The 19,023-nt window shown below is 37.0% G+C and overlaps 7 protein-coding genes across 7 annotated transcripts in view; 3 read left to right on the top strand and 4 right to left on the bottom strand. All coding sequences in view use genetic code 12, as the record gives it.

Moving 5' to 3' along the window:
* Positions 1-338: 338 nt before the first annotated feature.
* On the top strand, positions 339-7,718 carry CORT_0B03240 (Utp20 protein; the record flags this gene model as incomplete). Its single annotated transcript, XM_003867423.1, has 1 exon — positions 339-7,718. The coding sequence occupies one exon, from the start codon at positions 339-341 to the stop codon at positions 7,716-7,718; it is 7,380 nt and encodes a 2,459-aa protein (XP_003867471.1).
* Positions 7,719-7,778: 60 nt separating this feature from the next.
* Positions 7,779-8,847, bottom strand: CORT_0B03230 (Nhp10 protein; the record flags this gene model as incomplete). Its single annotated transcript, XM_003867422.1, has 2 exons — positions 7,779-8,746; positions 8,808-8,847. 2 exons carry the CDS (start codon positions 8,845-8,847, stop codon positions 7,779-7,781), a joined length of 1,008 nt encoding a protein of 335 aa, XP_003867470.1.
* An 831-nt stretch (positions 8,848-9,678) lies between these two features.
* On the top strand, positions 9,679-10,407 carry CORT_0B03220 (hypothetical protein; the record flags this gene model as incomplete). The annotated part of the gene is made up of 1 exon (XM_003867421.1): positions 9,679-10,407. The coding sequence occupies one exon, from the start codon at positions 9,679-9,681 to the stop codon at positions 10,405-10,407; it is 729 nt and encodes a 242-aa protein (XP_003867469.1).
* Positions 10,408-11,139: 732 nt separating this feature from the next.
* Positions 11,140-11,586, bottom strand: CORT_0B03200 (Nce103 carbonic anhydrase; the record flags this gene model as incomplete). The annotated part of the gene is made up of 1 exon (XM_003867420.1): positions 11,140-11,586. The coding sequence occupies one exon, from the start codon at positions 11,584-11,586 to the stop codon at positions 11,140-11,142; it is 447 nt and encodes a 148-aa protein (XP_003867468.1).
* Positions 11,587-13,597: 2,011 nt separating this feature from the next.
* Positions 13,598-16,111, top strand: CORT_0B03190 (Irc5 protein; the record flags this gene model as incomplete). The annotated part of the gene is made up of 1 exon (XM_003867419.1): positions 13,598-16,111. One exon carries the CDS (start codon positions 13,598-13,600, stop codon positions 16,109-16,111), a length of 2,514 nt encoding a protein of 837 aa, XP_003867467.1.
* A 28-nt stretch (positions 16,112-16,139) lies between these two features.
* On the bottom strand, positions 16,140-17,771 carry CORT_0B03180 (Sga1 glucoamylase; the record flags this gene model as incomplete). The annotated part of the gene is made up of 1 exon (XM_003867418.1): positions 16,140-17,771. One exon carries the CDS (start codon positions 17,769-17,771, stop codon positions 16,140-16,142), a length of 1,632 nt encoding a protein of 543 aa, XP_003867466.1.
* Positions 17,772-18,284: 513 nt separating this feature from the next.
* The window catches only part of CORT_0B03170 (Agp2 amino acid permease), a gene marked incomplete at both ends in the record, with an annotated part of 2,004 nt that continues 1,265 nt past the window's right edge, over positions 18,285-19,023 (bottom strand). Inside the window, one exon of the mRNA XM_003867417.1 lies at positions 18,285-19,023. This exon is cut by the window's right edge and continues 1,265 nt beyond it. Within this exon, the coding sequence (XP_003867465.1) occupies positions 18,285-19,023 (739 nt within the window).

Here is a 19,023-nt window from a genome sequence, read left to right as displayed (position 1 = left end):
CGTATTTTATATATCAATTGATGGTATAGTGTACCCTGTTTGTGTATGTAGTTCAGATTAGATGTGATATCTCCTAAAATAAAGAGTAGTGCTTATGAACATGTGGTTATAGATTTTCGTTGTGTTGTGTTGTAAGAAACAAAAATTGAATGATCTCACTTGGTAGCCGCAATTATAGTTTTTTCTTTTACTCTTCTCTCTAACTGCTTGAGATGATCATTGAGAGATTACAAGTACATACAAATTTTTTTTTTACAACCAAATTCATACAACCACACAGAGCTATAGACTGTTCTTTTCTAACCACAAGTACTTCAAACAGCTAGCCACACAATAGCATGCCTAAGAAGAGGACTACAGAGTCAGGTAGGAGACATGCGTTTGTTTCATTCAGAGAGAGAGTCGATTCTATCAAGATAGAACCCAATAAAAGACTTGATAAAAGAGTTCATGATGAAGTAGAATCTTCACATTTGTTAACTACGCTTGAGCACTGGAATGAACTCAATCTATCAGGAACATTTACCGAATTGTCATCTAGTATTGAGAATTATTGTCAATCTTTACCACAAGTGCTACATCACAAGCAAGAGATTTATGATTCAATTTATCAGGCAATACACAAGAATGATATACACTCACTACAACCAAGTTTGGAACTTTTGAGTCAATTTATTCATGATTTAGGACCAGATTTCTTACCATTTTACGAAAAGACATTGCAATTGTTAGTTGATGTGGTTTTAATGCAAAGTCCAAATGATATACAAAATAATCGGAATACGTCAAATGCATTGAATTGGATCTTTACTACATTAGCATTTGCTTTCAAATACCTAGTGAAAACATTAACTCAAGATTTGCAACCCACGTTTTCTGGTCTTTTACCATTATTGACATTACACAATAGGGCTTACATTTCAAGGTTTTGTGCTGAAGCTCTTTCGTATCTTGTCAGAAAACTGAGTGCTGATGTCCTTCGAAAGTTTATTCACTATGCAATATATGAGCATATGGAAGAGGTGGCATCTAATTACCATTACTTGGAATCGTTGAAGGTATTATTTAGTGAGTCCATGAAGAGTACAAGAGGATCATTTCATACAAAATCAAAAACCATCTTGACGATATTAATGGAATGTATAGTTTCTGAAATTAAAGAAGAATATCAACCACAAGTCACCTCATTAGTGTCAGACATTTTGTTGGATGTATTACACCATGGTGAACAAGACGCATGCCAGGATTTTTACAAGTTGGTGTCTGGAGCTGTCCACGATATTATTCAGACCACTCAGGATGATCTCACATTGTTGATGTCTAGTCAGCTACTATCCACTTTGTGTTTTGTTGATTCAGGAAGGAAAGTTACTGATTGGAGCTGTGTTTTGGATGTGGTGGACGAAATTCTTGTGGCCACTAAGAACTTACAGAAGTCTTCTTTGGAACTAAACGAATCGTTGGTGTATTTAATGACTATAATTTTCAGAAATGTGGATATTCAGACTCTTATGTCGCGTCATAAGCGATACTTTGATGCAATGTACGACTTGAACCATGGTTTATGTTTTCTTCCCTTTGCTTATGCTGGCTTGGCCATTGCCGGTGAAAAAATGAAAAACTTTGGCATTTTCAAACAAATTCAGGTGTACATAAACAATTCAAACACCGTAGAGAAGTTGCAATCGGTTGTCTTATTTTTGGAGAAACAAGGAGTACAAGGACAACTGAATTTCACCATACCGGATCATATCTTGGATACACAGTCACAGCATATTGTGCAGGATCTAGAGCTGGCTAATTATCAAAACATATATTGGAGATTATTGGTCGTGAAGCACACTGCGAGAAGGACACTCGATGAGTCAATTTTAATACAGTTGGTAAACAGGGCACCAGATTCTGTCGTTGGAAGAGAAGTTGTGTCCCTAGCTGTTGAGTTGTTGGCCCCACAATTGGAAAAGTCATCATCTATCGCACAAGAGTTAACCTTGCTTATTTTGGATCAATTTGAAAAGTTCAGTCGATCATTGAACTTCTTACCAGCAATGACACAATTTATAAAGGTTGTCGATGTACCGCAAAAGTTTATGGACTCAGCATTGGAATGCCTACTTTTACCTAGTCATGATACCAGATCTCACGCCATAGACCTCATTGAGTCTATTCTCACTATAGAACAACAGCCTATTTCACCCATATTTCTGCAAATTAAGTTGATTGAGCAGATTCCATTGACTATAGACACAGGTCGTGATATCATGCTTCGAGTTCGTAGTTTAGGAATTGAACTTCTGAAAGAGATAAACCCCACTAAGTTTGACAAGACGGCAACAGTGAATTTCCTATTTGGGTTATTATCAAACAAATTTCAACCAAGTTGGAAAGCTGTCTTGGAAGCAGTTCCGTTGATTGCAAGTACTTGCAAGAGTGAAATATGGAAGAATTCTTTTGAGTTTTTGGTGATGGAATACGAGTCGAGAGATGAGTTGCACGAATTTTCGTCAGAGGTGGCTTCGAATTTGATACAGTGGCAGCCAAAAAACTACAGATTGCATCAAAATTTTGAACAATTTGAAAACAACTATTTGGTCTATTTTAGAAACATTGACAGGTCAATCGACGGTTTGGCACAAAGTGCGTATCAACAGAATGAATTTGAAACACTCATCCGCTCCAATACACTACAGGCTCTTCAGAGTGCTCCTTTTGTTGTTGATGCGCCAAAGTTAGCTGGTTTTTTACTTGACGACAAGCAGCACCTCGTATATCAAAAGTGGTCCAAGAATGATAAAAATGAATATTTGGCTTTATTATCTAAAGTGAAGGGCTTAAAGAAGATCACTGATAGTGAGAACGTATTTAATTTCATGTTGGATTTGTTGACGAGTACATATACAAAGGTTCAGCAGTTATCACTTGATGTGATTTTTTCATTCAACGACCCAACCATCAATAAGCATAGAGACGTGTTGAAAAATTTGTTGGATGATGTAACTTTTAGCGATGAATTGTCAAAGTTTACTTCTGTTGACTGCCCAATCGAGAGTGAGGACAAGGAACACATCATGCCATTGGTTATCAGAATATTATTTGGAAAGTTTCAAGGGAAGCCAGCTAGTAAGAGCAAACAGGGTGGAAAGAATGCTGTACTTTTGTCATTACCAAGTTTTGACGATAATGAAATAGCTTCTTTTATCGATATTGGAGCAAGCAAAATTAATTACAGGGACTATTTTGAAAAAAGAATGCCAACAGTTAGTTTAGGATTGGATAACAGTGAGTTGAAAAAAATTACAGGATTCATTAATTTACTCCAACAGGTTTACGAAGTATTCAGGAAAAATCATGCATCTGTTTTGGCAACCACCATTGAGCCTCTCATATATTCACTTTTATGTGCCCAAAACAGAGTTGATTGTGGTGTTGATGGCGAAGATCCTGTTTCAGATAAGATGGCAAGAAACATTAGACTGAGTGGAATGAGAAGTTTGAAGGAACTTTTCCAAATCCTTGGGCCACAGTTTGACTGGGCGCCGTATGTTGGTGTTGTGAGTAACGATTTGATTGCACCAAGGTTGCCAAAATTTGCCAATGAGAACTTACAGCAACCGCTGGCTGTGTTATTGTTAATGTGCTTTTGGATCCAGCTGCCAAACACTTTGCCCTTTTTGTTTGCCAACGATTTTGATGCTGTAAAAGCAATTTTGTCACTTTTGGAAAAATCAGATGCAAAAGAGTCTGTCATATCTATAGTATTGGATTTTGCTGTAACTGCATTGGAGAAGAGAAGTGATTCAGAGGAAAGTTATTTCACTTTGTTAGCCATAGTAGTGGATTCGTTGCTTCACACTTTGTCATCAACTATCAATCGAATTCTTGACCCTGAAGTGGGCTCCAAGGCAATCAAAACACTTCTCCTTATGATACAAGGAGATTATATTGACACCAAAGAGACGAAATCAGCGTTGATCCAATCATTGACTTTCGCACTTGAACGTAATAATCAACAAATTGACGTCAGCGATAAATCCAATATCCTTGTTGCTTTGTCGTCATTGATGGCTAGCTACGATTGTACATTCGAGGAAATTTTGCCATTATACCACGCTTGTTCAAAACTTCTCAGAGTTATATCTACCAAAGAAGTTCGTGAGACGTTAGCTACCTTGTTTGGAGTACTTGGGACCAAGTTCGAGCAATTACTGGTGGTGGCTCGGGTTATCATTGGATTAAATGCCTACACATCGAGAATGAATGAGTATGATTTCGAAAAAAGACTTGACGCTTATCGATTGGTGAATGAGGAATTGTTTTTAGAATTTGACCCCACCCAATGGATGCCATTGATTAGTAATGCATTGTTTAATATCAATGATCCGACTGAGTTGGCTATCCGTGTGAATGCAGGATATCTTTTAAAAAGGTTCGTTGATTGTTATACATCAAAGTCGTCTATTGATGAAGCTTTACCTTATATTCATTTGTTGAAGGACACGATACTTCCAATAGTGAGAATTGGTATAAGGAAAGACAACGAAGATGTTCAAAATGAATACATTGCTGTTTTGGAGTATATTGTAAAAAATGACAAGTATTACCCCGATTTGAAAGACTTGCAGGTGTTGATTGGAGATGAGGATGAGGAAGAACTGCAATTTTTCCGCAATATAAACCACATTCAATTACACTTACGTCAAAAGTCTATTCGAAGATTGAGCACATTTGCTGACTCGTTGAATGGAAGCAATGTATCGCATTATTTACTCCCATTATTAGAAAAATATGCTATTTCAAAGGAAGAAAAGTATAGAAACATTGGGCTTGAGGCATTGGAGTCGATCAAAATTCTTATTCGCTCAATAAATTGGAATCAATTTAAGGCGATTCTCAAACGTTATTTGGCTGGTCTCAAAATGGATTCCGAAGTGTTGAGACAACGTGTCAACTTGGTAGTGGCAATCTCATCAGTTTTGAAAGATCACAAGGACAATGGAACTTTGGCCAGCAATTTAGCTTCACAGGAGGATATTGATGGATTTTTACAAATTGATGTTTTACCTCAGATTACAAAGATTTTACAAGTACGTGATGATGATACAATTGTTGCACGTGCTCCTTTAGCTGAAGCAGCAATCAACTTGATATTATCTCTTTCCGATGACAAAATTGAGGGTGCCTTACCGTCAGTGTTGACTAGTTTGTGTCAAGTTATGAGATCTAGATCCGAAGAGTTGAGAGATGCTGTGAGAAAGACTTTGGGTAAGATTACTATTGCCTTGGGTGCAAATTACTTTTCATTTATTGTCAAGGAATTGAAAACTGCGTTATCAAGGGGTTCGCAGATTCATGTTCTCAGTTTTACTGTTCATTATCTTTTGCAATGCTTGGCCAACGTTTTAAAACACGGTGATTTGAATGAGTCTATTTCGTTAACAATTGAAATTGCAATGGAGGACATTTTTGGTGCCGCTGGCCAGGAAAAGGATGCTGATGGTTATACAAGCAAGATGAAGGAAGTTAAATTCAAAAAGAGTTTTGATACATGCGAAATATTAGCATCAAATATCTCGCTTAATCATTTTGGTGAGTTGATTAACCCAATTAAGCTTTTACTCCAGGAAACAATCAATCATAAAGTGCAAGTGCAGCTTGACGAAGTGCTTCGAAAGCTTTCACTTGGTTTGAATCATAATATCGAAGCTTCGAATCAAAGTATTTTGCATTTGTGTTATGAGATCTTTATCATGTCGGGTGAAGCTGATCCAAATCAAAAAGTAACCAAAATTAGTGAATCAGAGCAACACTTTTTGACGACCTTAAATAGAAAGGCCAAGAGCCATGTTGATCGACTGATTTATAAACAAACAATGCAGAAACTTTCTCTTGAGTTGTTGAGAACTGCAATTTCAAGGCATGAAAATTTACTCCTAACTTCAAATTTGAGAGGATTTGTTCCATTATTGGCAACAGGAGTTAACTCAGAAGGGGAAGGTGTTGTTTTAGCCTCATTGAGGGTTTTAACTATAATAATTCGTTTACCATTTGATGAAGAGGTTCAAGGTGTATTAAAATCGTGTGTCAGAAAGGCATTGCTTTTAATTAAAGACTCACCAACAACTAACCTGGATGTCTGTCAAGCAGCCCTTAAATTTTTGGCCACTACTATTAAGCATAACCCGAAAGTGGTATTGAAAGATTCTGCTATAAGTTATGTGTTGACTAGAATTCAACCGGATTTAGAAGAACCTAATAGGCAAGGTTTAGCATTTCAATTCTTGAAGGCTATTGTTGCACAACACTTGCTTTTGCCGGAGATTTATGACGTGATGGATAGTGTTGCTAAATTGATGATTGTGAATCACTCAAAGGAGATTCGTGACATGTCAAGGTCAATTTATTTCCAATTCTTGATGGAGTATGATCAAGGAAAAGGTAAATTGGAGAAGCTGTTCAAGTTTTTGGTTAATAATTTGACTTATCCTACTGAAGAAGGTCGTCAATCAGTTATGGAACTTATCCATTTGATCATTTTGAAAGCTGGACCAGAATTGTTGGAGAAATTGGCGTCATCATTTTTCATTGCATTAGCAAACATTCTTGTTTCTGATGATTCTTCTCGGTCCAGAGAAATGGCCAATGTATTGTTGACAAGTATGATGAAGAAATTGAACAGCGTGGATTTCATTGAGAAATATTGTACTGCGTGGTTGCAACAATCATCGAATGTGTTGTTAAAGAGATGCGGTTTCCAAGTCTACAAAATGTTGATATCTGTATTTGGTATGAAGCAGTTTCCAAGTTTGAACAAATTGGTATTGGAGAATATATCAAAGATTCTTTCTGATTCCAAGTTCAGCGAAGAAGGAAACAGCGTTGATTGGGAACTCACGTATTCGAGTTTATCCGTTTTTGGAGCTATTGTCTCTTGCGTCAAGGATCAAATTTATGAGCAGAAGTATGTCTCACTTTGGGATTTGGTAATTGATTGTTTGTTGTATCCACATTCATGGATAAGATTGATTACTTGTCGATTGGTTTCAGTCTTGCTTTCAAATCTCGACAAGAGCAAACTAGATAATGATAAAATGGAATTGATTGCCACGAAACTCATTCATCAATTGAGAACACCCTCATTATCGGATGAATTGGGGACCTTATGTATCAAGAATTTAGCTTTTATTGCTGTGAAGTGGGAAGAGGCCAGTGCAGAGCTCAAAAACGGTGATGATGGGGAGATGCAATACGCCAATGATTTCTTAATCAAGAGAGTATGTGGTATCATCAAACAAGAAAATCAATCGACAATTGCCAAAAAGATGACAATCAAGTTCCTAATCTTATTTATTCAATTGACAAAAGAAGACCGAATGATTGAAGTTTCTGAAAAAATTATTGATTCACTATACAATTTCACCGACGAAGAATATTGTCGATCATTATCAGATGATGAATTAACCAATATGAGTTTACAAGCATTGAATATGGTTAAAGAGAAAATCGGTACTACTGAATATACTCGATTGTTTGCCAAAGTTCGACAACAAGTTGATACTAGAAGAAAAAGCCGTAAAGCCAAGAGATCACAAATGGCAGTCACTGCTCCTGATATTGCTGCTAAACGGAAATTCAAAAAACATGAACGGGTTAGGGAAAAGAGAAAACACGAAAAGGATGAAAATGGGTATTATAGACCTAAAAAGAAGAGAGTTAGATAGGGGTGTAACTTTTAGACAAACGCATGTACATATATTAGTGAGGTTAGTTCGTAAATCCCACTACTCTACCTTTTCCTCTTCTATTTTGACTTCTGGAGTTTCTGTTTGTTCAACGTGACCAACTTCAACACCATTGTCTATCTTTTGTCGCTTTGTCTCCCTTTCATCCCCGTTTCTTTGTTCCAGCTCTTCCCCCTCCTCCTCCTCCTCCTCCTCTTCTTCTTCTTCTTCATCATCTTCTTCTTCTTCCTCAACATCTCCACCCTCATTCTCATCTTCATTGTCATCACCTCCTTCATTGGTATCAACTTCCCCTTCATCATCACCTGCTTGCTCCATTTCAGCCTCCTTTTTCTGATTATATTCAGCCATTTCCTTTTGATATCTGACTCTATCCTCTTCATACAATTTATAAAATGGTTTCCTATCTTCTTCACTCAAAGCTTTCCAAGCTTCGGTCATGGCTTTAGATAAGTCTCGTGTATTATTTTCAGGATCTTCTTGTTGTTGCTGTCTGAGTCGTTCCTTTTCTTGTTCACAGAATAGGAGATACGCGTTAGTTGGTCGTTTGGGTAAATCAGGATCTCTATACTTAGGATTCTTGGCTAATGCAGGGTTAGTTGATGTTGCAGTGGCATTCTCGGCTGATGATGCACCAGCAATATTATTTATCAAGTTCCTTGCTTCCGGTCCGGCTCCTGGTGATGATGACGACACATTTCCTGTAAGTTTACCTCCTGTGAGCTTCTTGGTTGATTTCTTACTTGTGCCATTTTTGGATGATTTTACTAAATGTTCATCTAGTATACTTGGTGTTGGAGGACCTGCCATTTCTTCAAAATTTGTAACTCCATCAGGTAGATGTTGAGCTCTATCTTCTAGTCTTTCAATCAATATTGCGTATTCGAGTCTTAATCTACGTATTGATGCTTGCGTCCTACTCAATGCTATTGTAGCAACTTCGTTGGTTTGTTCAACTTCAAGAACCCTCTTTTTCAATTCTTTGCATTTCTGTCTAAATCTCTCCTCTAAGGTGGATTAGTTAGTATCGGATGCTAGATACTTCGGCGTTTGCATTTGATTACATACCTTCACTTTCGGGCACTGAATCTTTCCATTGAGTTTTCATTGTTGTGTTGTGTTGTGTATGTGATGGCACTGGCTATGAAGTGAAGTGTTGAAAGTTGAACCTTTTTTTTTTTTTTCAAGTGTTTAAAGTGTTTGCCAAAGTGGTTGAAACAAAATGAATTTGTGTTGATGATAGATCATTGAAGGGGATGTAGAAATCATTCATTTTCAATACAAATCTTATTTCCCAGTGATTGCTTCTATGGCTACTTGCACGAGCTTTGCTTAAAAGTTGGAGTTCATCGATTCAGCGATCTCAAAACAACTTAGAAATTGGATTGTGAAGATTCCGATATCGACAAACGGCGCGTGTGTAGATACGAAATCTCACCATCGATATGTCGTCAGTCACTGTAATAGTATATAACCTTTTAGAAACCAATCTGCTTTGAGCTCCGCGGACTAGGCAAGTATCTAGTGGAAGGTAGAACATCTTTTACAAAACAAACTTTGTTCTTAGGTTTCATTAACGATTGATAAGACAACTTTAAGGCACTTATCCATTGTCTTGGATCAAGTTATTGACTTTGCATAGTGGTAAAGAGACCCAGCTTAAGATGATAGCGGACGATTTGGTGTATAATGTATGTACCGACTCTCCGCACTCCGACGGAACAAATGATTATCAATGACAATAAATCAATTTTTTATGAGAGTAAACACATACCAATCGATTGTATATATATACCACTACTTCTTTCTCAATTACCAATCCACAGATTTTTAAAGTAGGAAGGAATTTGGATCAAAACAATCATAAAGGTCTTTCAAAAGCAATCAATCAATCAATTACTATCATCGTCAACCAAAATATTCGAAAAAAAAGCTATCAATGACTCAAGAAGTTAAAACTGTCTGTGTATTCTGTGGATCTTCTTTTGGTAACAAGCCACAATATGCCGAAGAAGCCGCTAAATTAGGTACCGAATTGGCCAAAAGGTCATGGGGCTTGGTTTACGGTGGTGGGTCCACTGGATTAATGGGTGCAGTTGCACGTGGGTGTGCCACCAATGGAGGATACGTTCATGGAATCATTCCTGAAGCCTTGATTTCTCGTGAGAGGGTTGTGGAGGAAGAGCACCCAAATACTGAAACCAATGGTGATTCCAATGGCACGAAAGAAGCCAAAGCCGAGGAGGCATTCAATGCTAAATTGAAAGAATCAATAAACAATCATGATGGATCAACTCCAATACCTGATTCAAAAGAATATGGTAAAACCACATTAGTCAAGGATATGCATACTCGTAAGAGATTGATGGGACAAGAAGCTAGTGCTTTCATTGCATTACCTGGAGGATATGGAACTTTAGAAGAATTAATGGAAGTTGTTACATGGCAACAATTGAATATTCATAATAAACCTATTGTTATTTTTAATATTAATGGATTTTATGATAATTTCTTACAATTTATTAAAGATTCAATTGGTAATGAATTTGTTTCAGTTAAAAATGGTGACATTATTAAAGTTGCCAATACGGTTGAAGAAGTATTGTTGGCTATTGAAAACTATAAGGTGCCTGAAGGAAGATTCAATTTGAACTGGGAAAGTACTTAGGAGGGGTGAGAGAGTAAGAGATGATGTATTCTTGAGTTAGGCATTATTGTACATATTGTGTTTATAGGAAAGCAATGGAGAGAATTAGGTGATACAAGTTCTGATTTGTAGTGTTTTAACGAGTGACAAAGGTCGCCAGCGATTGTTCAATGGGAATACAATGACAATGATGAAGAGAACATTGACTTTTCGATCGTTTGAATCTATTAAAAACTTCCTCTATCAATAAATATCTATCATCACGCCCTTATTTATATGGACATGTTTTCATCATCATCTACACTACTCTATAATTCAGGCGTGGGACACTCTAAATACGTAAATCCCCCCTCCCCCTCTTCTCTTTCTATGCGCCAAACTAATGAGGATTATGAGATGATTCATCTTCTTCATCCAGTACATGAAACAATTCATGAAATTCATCTTGAGGGATTTCTAGTTCTGACAAGTAACCCGATGAAACATCATAAATCATGCCCCAAACTTCTATTTTACCTTGTTTCAAAGCAGCACTAGCACTAGGATGTCTTTTCAAAGCAATAACTGACAAAAGAACAGTCTATAGCTCTGTGTGGTTGTATGAATTTGGTTGTAAAAAAAAAATTTGTATGTACTTGTAATCTCTCAATGATCATCTCAAGCAGTTAGAGAGAAGAGTAAAAGAAAAAACTATAATTGCGGCTACCAAGTGAAACGAAGCCCAAATTCCACCACAGTCGGTATGACCACAAACTATGATTTCTTCACTTTTAATACATCAATTGCAAATTGAATGACTCCCTGAGAACTAAAATCATTTGAATTGACAATATTTGCAATATTTCGATGGACAAAGATCTCACCTGGCAATGTAGCTAAACATTGTTCACCTGCTCTTGAATCACTGCATCCAATCCATAAAGTATGGGGGGATTGACCTTTACCATTTAAATCAAATATTTGATCACCATGATTATGTTTTATAGAATCAACATAGAATTTGTTATTGTTTAAATAGTCAGTTATGGTTGAATCTGGTGATAAAGTGAATGGGAAATTGGAATGAGCAGTAACTTTGCGTTTGAATTGGGGGATTTCAATTTCTTTCGGCTCTTGGGTTCCATTGTTGGTAGCTAATTCTAGCTCCTTATCAGTTTCATTATGTTCTTGTAAATAATGCAATATGTTCTCTCTACCCATTGTGTGTGAAGAGGTGGTAAAGGTTCTCTTGTGAGTGGTGGTTAATTGGGCGGTAATCAAAGTGGAATATGAATAGCGGAACAGTAGTGGCAGCTGTGTAGAATTTAGTTGTCTAGTGTATGATGTCGCTACTTCCTGACGATGTGGTGATAATGACTCTAATAATTGTAGTAACTGTGGCTCTTGTTGTTGTTGTTGTTGTTGTTGTTGTTGACGAAGAAGACGAAGATGGTGGGATATAGATGTGGTTTTATTATTAAACCTGAGTCTGGTTAAAAAACGCCACACGATTGCTGAATTAAAATTAAAATGAAGAATGTAAATTTGATATTGAATGAAAACTGTGGATATATATTTGGAATATATATATATATAGTTTTGTTGAGTTTAGATGAAAAATTTTTGAGTACCGATACTTTAATGTTGTTGTTGTTATTATAATTATTATTGAATCTGTGTATCGTATTATCAATTAGGCGGTTAAAGGGTTTGTGTGCAACAACAGCAGCACCAGCAGCACCAGCATTCATTTGTGATGAGTTGGCGCATTAATTAATTGATTTGTGTTAGAAAGATAAACTCAGTGTCTAATCTCTTCTCTCTTTGTTTCTTTGATTATTTTAATTTTTTGAGTTGCAAAAAGGAACAAAACTTTATGATACTAAAGGAAATGATACATCCGATACACACCCACACTCACACACTCACACACTCACACATTCGCAATAATATTACACTAAATATAATCCCGACTGGGGTAGCACCATAGTTGTACGTAGGAGTTTTCAACCAAGGGGTTTCGTGAGGCCATATACGACAGCACTATATTCTTTCGTTTATTCATTGTACAAGTAAAATATTTGAGTCACGTGTACGAATGAAATGATTTTGTATGTAATATTAGTGATGTCACTTCCTTACGTAATGCGTTTTGTTCTTTAATAAAAGTTACATCACCACCTGCATATCTCAACATTTTAGCTTTTGTGTAAAAGATCACCCAACAATAATAATCGAAGCCAATATCAAACTGTCACGTGTACAACGGGTCTAGCCGAAATCTAAGAGATTGTGTTACAGTGTTTTTATTTTTATTTCAAACGAGTACGACATAAATTTTCAAACCACATAGCTATCTATTCAAGATGATTTCCTTTGTCTATCGTGACTGATGAGCCCGATCCTGTTGAATTAAAGTGATGAGCTTAGAAGCGTTGAACAATAACAATCCATGGTTTCAACTGTAAGCCTTTTCAAGTTGGTCTTTTCCACTTTCATTTCTCAAAGGTTTTGCAACCGCAGTATTGTCTACATCCTAACCCCAGGGTTTGCATGCAAGAATCACTCTCAAGAAAACTAATTTCACCCAACATGAACCATCTGAATATCGAACCATTTCCCTGGGTTTTTGGCAAAGGTAGCAATGTGTTCTAAGCCAATCATAAAAATACAAATTCCAAAAGTTTCAAAAGTGTGGTTATCAGGTCAAAACGAAATCATGAAGCCATTGAAGTCGTTGTTGTGGAAGGTTTTTGGAAATATGGTACTGGGATTGGCCGCCCTGGTATCCTGAATGCCAGTGTCCGAAACGCAGTTGATTACAGTGATGGATTGGTTATGAGGTGACCAGGTTTATTCCTTCATGTAGTGGTGATGCTGGTGTTGATTCTGTTTTCTTTTTTTGCTGTTGTGGCTAAAGCACTGTGCTATTGTGTTATACATATACCGTCTTATGTGTATGATGTCCATTCATACTCTGTTAGCTTATCATCATGGTAATTGTAGATTGTTCAACTCTAGGCTTCTTTTTACTCTGAAAATCAACTAAGGAAATAAAAGCGAATTGATCATGTGCAACTAAGACGCGTGAGTAATCTCAACGCGTTTCACAAGATGAAAAGTGGGTTTTTAAACTTAGCAACCAACTTCACTTTACCTTAAACAAAGGCAGCTCAAACCTAATTGCATCCTCGTATATATCTTTATACTACGACTATAGAGATTTACCCTAATGACAACATCTCCCACAAATAACATGTCAGAAGAGGAAGATGATACTGAAGTATCACTCAATAGTGAGGCAGATTTGAAGAAATTGATTGAGCAACAACACCTCACAGATGGTCATGACTCAAAAGCAGGTAATGGATACTCTACAACTGAACAAGAGGAATTTAATCATCTATCCAAGGAGAACAAATTGGATCGGTTGAACAATTTGATTGAAAAATCACAAATTTATTCCAAGATTATTGCTGATAACATTTTACAATCAGTGTTGGCGAAAAACGACAACAGTAATCAAGCAGCAGCATCTGACGGTATCACGGAAACAGGTCAACAATCACCACCAACCAAGAGTCTGCCTGCACGGAAAAAGAGGAAAACTGTTAAAACTGCAACCAAGAAGGGACAAGATGTTGTGTCAATGCTAAAGACAAATATCTCTGATAATACAGTAGCTACAAGAGAAGCTATCGAGAAATCACAGACAGCTCATACCATGACTCAGCCAAAGATAGTTTCTGGAGGAGTGATGAAAGATTATCAGTTGGATGGCTTGGAATGGTTGGTCACATTGTATGAAAATGGTCTAAATGGAATTTTGGCTGATGAAATGGGTTTGGGGAAAACCTTGCAATGTATTTCTTTTTTGGGGTATTTGATAGAGAACGGTATAAGTGGCCCTTTTTTAATTGTTGTTCCCTTGCTGACATTGTCCAATTGGTATAATGAATTGCAAAAATTTGCTCCCAACATTAAAGTATTGAGATACTCTGGAACTAAGCAGGAAAGGGCCAAATTGAATTTCAAAAACAAGAAGTACAACATTATTCTTACATCATATGAAATATCAATAAAGGACTTTAAGAAGTTTGCGGATATATCATGGCAATATTTAATCGTGGATGAGGGCCATCGATTGAAGAATAGTCAGTGTTTGTTGATAAAAATTTTGAAGAAGCTCGACACAACCAATCGATTATTATTGACAGGAACACCGCTCCAGAACAATTTGAATGAATTATGGTCTCTCCTCAATTTCATCTTGCCCGACATTTTTCACGATTTGGAGTTATTTCAACAATGGTTTGATTTTGATCAACTAGCAAATTTTGAACAGAATGAAGAAGACGAAGAAACGAAAAATATGATCAAACTCAATATTCAGGAGACCTTGGTTAAAAATCTACATACAATTTTGAAACCATTCATCTTAAGACGATTGAAGAGAGATGCTATCAAGGATTTACCTCCGAAAAAAGAATACTTGGTCCATATACCATTGACTGAACTACAGCGAAAAATTTATCGTGACGCATTAAATGGTCGTCTTCAGAAAGGGTTAGTGGAGTCGAATTTAAAGGAATTTTTGGCTTACAATCATAAGGAGCTATTCAAGGATTATGACATTGATTCATTTTTGGACAATGTTGATTCGGTTTTTAATGAAAAGTCGCCAAAGGACGAGGATAAGTCGTATCGAGAGGCTGATTCTGATGATGAGTTTGAAGCTGTGGACGATGATGTGGATTTGGCCAATGCCGATAAAAATGCAACCGCATCATACGAGGAGGTAGTGGACCAGCTCAATACATTCAAGAGTCGAAAGGATAAACAGTTGGCAATATTGAAAGCATTGTACAGCGATATCGTGTCTCACATAAAACACTTAAAATTACAGGCATTAAAGATGATTCAATTAAGAAATATCTGCAATTCCCCGTATTTGTATTATGAGCCATTCCCTATTGATGGTAACCATGACAAACAGTTTATTGAGAAGCTTTTGGAAAACCTGACAAAATTTCGAGCTTTAGAGCAGATATTATTACCCTTAATTGAATCTGGACACAAGTGTTTGGTCTTTTCCCAATTTACCAAGGTTATGGATTTAATTCAAGATTGGCTACATTTTCAAAACATTGAGGTTTGTCGTTTAGATGGGTCTACAGCTCAGGGCGAAAGAGAAGACCAAATTGCTCTCTTCAATGATAGCAAATCGCAATACAAGGTGTTCTTATTATCAACTAGAGCTGGTGGATTGGGTATAAATTTGACTGCGGCTGATACCGTTTTTCTTTTTGATAGTGATTGGAACCCGCAAATGGATCTACAAGCAATTGATCGTGTCCATCGTATTGGTCAAGGAAAGCCGGTGAAAATTTTCCGATTTGTTGTTCGCGATTCAATTGAAGAGATATTGATCAGTAAGTCTAGTTCTAAGCGATTCCTTGAAAAATTGGTTATTCAAATGGGAGAATTCAAGTTTAACAAATTGAAACAAATGATGGGAAACAGCGGTAGTGACTTGGATGCTAGTATGAAGGAGTTATTTGAGTGGAGTAAACACAATTTTAATCACAGTGAATCACCACTGAGAGCACTCCCAGAAGGTAAATCAGTGACGGAAGCGGAGTTACAAGAGTTGTTAGATAGATCTGAAGCTTGCTATCAAAACACAGATGATTCCAAATTCAACAATATTACCATTTTCGAAACTACAAATAATTTGGATAAATAGAATAATAAACATCTCTTTATTTTAGCAATTATATAGCGAGTGCTTTCTTTCTCCAACGAATTGCATCCCAAACAGCGCTATAACTCCAGGTCAACTCTTTTGCTCCTTGCATGAATCCCGTATTCTTGTTGAATTGTTCTGACATTCGACCTTGTGAATCTGTATGAGTACGAACAACGTCAAGAAATGAATCAGCATACTCCACCAACTTTGTGATCAAAGAATTGAAATCAGACGAGTTGTATTCGAGGGTGTATTCGTTGCCCGTGACGTTTATCAATGGTTGGAAGAATTGTCGGTTGGTATCATCAATTACCAAGTTTGATTTTTGTATTTGAAGATTGTAGATGAATTGATAAATGAATTCACTGGCAGTGGAAGTAGATATGAACCATGGATTACCTTCAGATGTGCCAATTCCATTGTAGACGTCTTCGGGGTATCTCCCCAATGCAACACCAAAACGATTCTTGTTTATTGGATATCGTTGTCTCATGTCGATGATCAACCCACTGATTGAGTTTAGTACATGGGGGTTAAATACATTAAAAGGCATTGAATTTGCTACTGGCTCACCGGTTTGTTGCTCCTTATCATCATTCTCGTGTGCGTAAATCACGGCCAATATGGTTGCTATATCCAATCCTAATCTCTCACCTGAATCTAACAACCGGGGGCTTTCAACCACATGATCAAAACCAAAAGAAACAAACCCAAATTCATTTTCGATGTGTTGTTTGAGAACATCAAATGAGTTAATTAGCTTTGTTGTGAAAGTACCATCCTCATCTTGGAAATACTTCGACCATCTTATACCCATTTGCAAAGCCTTTAATTGAACCATAGATGTGAAGAAATGGATCGAGTCGACTTCTTCCCACAAATCAAACCCAGATTCATTCCAGTACTGGCAAATATACTGCAAATCGGGTTTGATGATCTTTTGATAGATGTAATTTGAATTTTGCAATTCAGGATGAATCACTTCACCATCAGTTCGATTCAAGTAATCAATAAATTGAATAATTGTCATTGCTCGTAACCCAGGCCCGTCGCGTTGTGGTCTTCCCCAAGGCTCATTAAATGCAGTCAAGTCCACATTGAATTTCGGCTCAGCCAACCCTGCCAAATTGGCAAAATCACCCAGTCTATTTGGCGTTCTTTGTAGCTTGTAGTTGTTCAAAATGTATAACTCAATTAAATTGGACACTTGACTGTGGGAATGTGAAGCCTTAGTATTATTGTCGTGGTGCTCTTCAAGATATGAAATTAGTGTCCGTACTGTAACTGCAGAGTCCCTAATCCATTGGTAGTAGTAGTTGGGATTTTGCTTTGATGGAGATGCAACAATGACTCCGTTTTGGTTGATGTTTTGTAGAATTGCACGAAATGACGTATTTTGTTGTATTTCAAGCCATGATTCAAATTGAGGAGGAGGTACAGTAGTTGAAGTTGAAGTTGCAGTTGTTGACGAAGTAGTAGGCAATGGTATTTCTGATGCAGTATCTGTGCGTTCTGGGGTTTTATCTAGTCCAATGAAGTTGAGAAACTTGAAGTACCTTTCAAGTATCGCAGTTGGTGGCGATATTTGGTATGACCATAGCTGAGCATTGATTAACCCGTTTAAGGTGACAATAACAAGTATTGAAACCAACTTCATAGCATCTCTCTCAATATGAAGCAAGTGGTAGTGGTACACTAGTTAAACCAAGGAAGTATGAGATTGTGGAGTGGTTATGTTCTGATGGTGGGGAAACTGGAATGAATGGTGTGTATACTTCAGGGGTGGCTTTTGGGTCCACCGCAATTGTAAAAACAAGGAAATAGCAATGTTTACCTCTATGAGGGAGAATATCAAATAAGTGTGACTTCTTTTAAATATTTAGCTAAAAGGGATGTGGTCGAAACAACACCAAACTAGTTAATATGTAGTTGTGATTGTAATTCTGTCTTTAGCGATTGTGACAGGATTTGTGTTTGTGTAGGAACTCCGGTAGTGCATAAGTGGTAGGATTATTTTGATAAGATAAAACTGTGTAAGAGACGTCTCGGAACATATTTAGCAGAAACTAAGGGAGAGCTTCGCTTCAACATTACTGGGCGATAAAACAAAGAGACAATTCTAATTTCTGATACTTCACGGCAAAACCAAACAATACAGTCTCTATATATTCTAAACAAAACTATTAACTGATCTATTACCAAGATGTTTCATTTTCAAACTCTGAAAGCTTCTCCTTGCACTAAAAACAGGACGACGTTCATTGTCGATATGCCGGTTAATCCTTCTCAACCAGCATTCCGCAACAAGAACGCTCAGGCCCATCAAGAGCAAAATAACCCCAAGTATACCATAAAACCAAGCACGATGCCCATCTTTTCCTGGAACTGTCACGTTCATTCCAAATAAACCAGTGACCAAGTTCAATGGAATCAACATGGTACCAATAATCGTGACTTTGGAAAACATTTGCGTGATTTTATTATTTGCATCCAAACTTTCAACTTGCAATTGGGCTAAGTAATTTGAATGGGATCGTGAGAATATCTTTTCGTAACCCAATAAGCTTTGAAACATGGTGATTATGTGGTCTTGAATATCACCTAAATACAAAGCAATATCAGCCCGAGGACGAGCACTGCTGGCCAGTTTCTGTTGCCATTGTTGATCAGGATTGTTGGACAGGGGGATTTCATGTCTTCTGGTATCAGATTTGTGAGATGATGCCACATGTTGTTGTGGAAAACTATCTTGATGTGTCCTCCATTGCTTTTCTTCACAACCTACTGTTGCTTTGTCTTGACACCTCTTGGCAAACATCTTAATGACATCCGCTTTTCCTGAAAGTAATCTCATTAATGTCATCACTTTTCGACGTGATTCACCAATTCTCTGCAACATATTACTAAAA

Source organism: Candida orthopsilosis (genome assembly GCF_000315875.1).
Source record: "Candida orthopsilosis Co 90-125, chromosome 2 draft sequence".
Taxonomy (NCBI): Eukaryota; Fungi; Ascomycota; class Pichiomycetes; order Serinales; family Debaryomycetaceae; genus Lodderomyces; species Lodderomyces orthopsilosis.
Note: the sequence above shows the minus strand (reverse complement) of the source record. Positions and strands in the feature narration are given on the sequence as shown.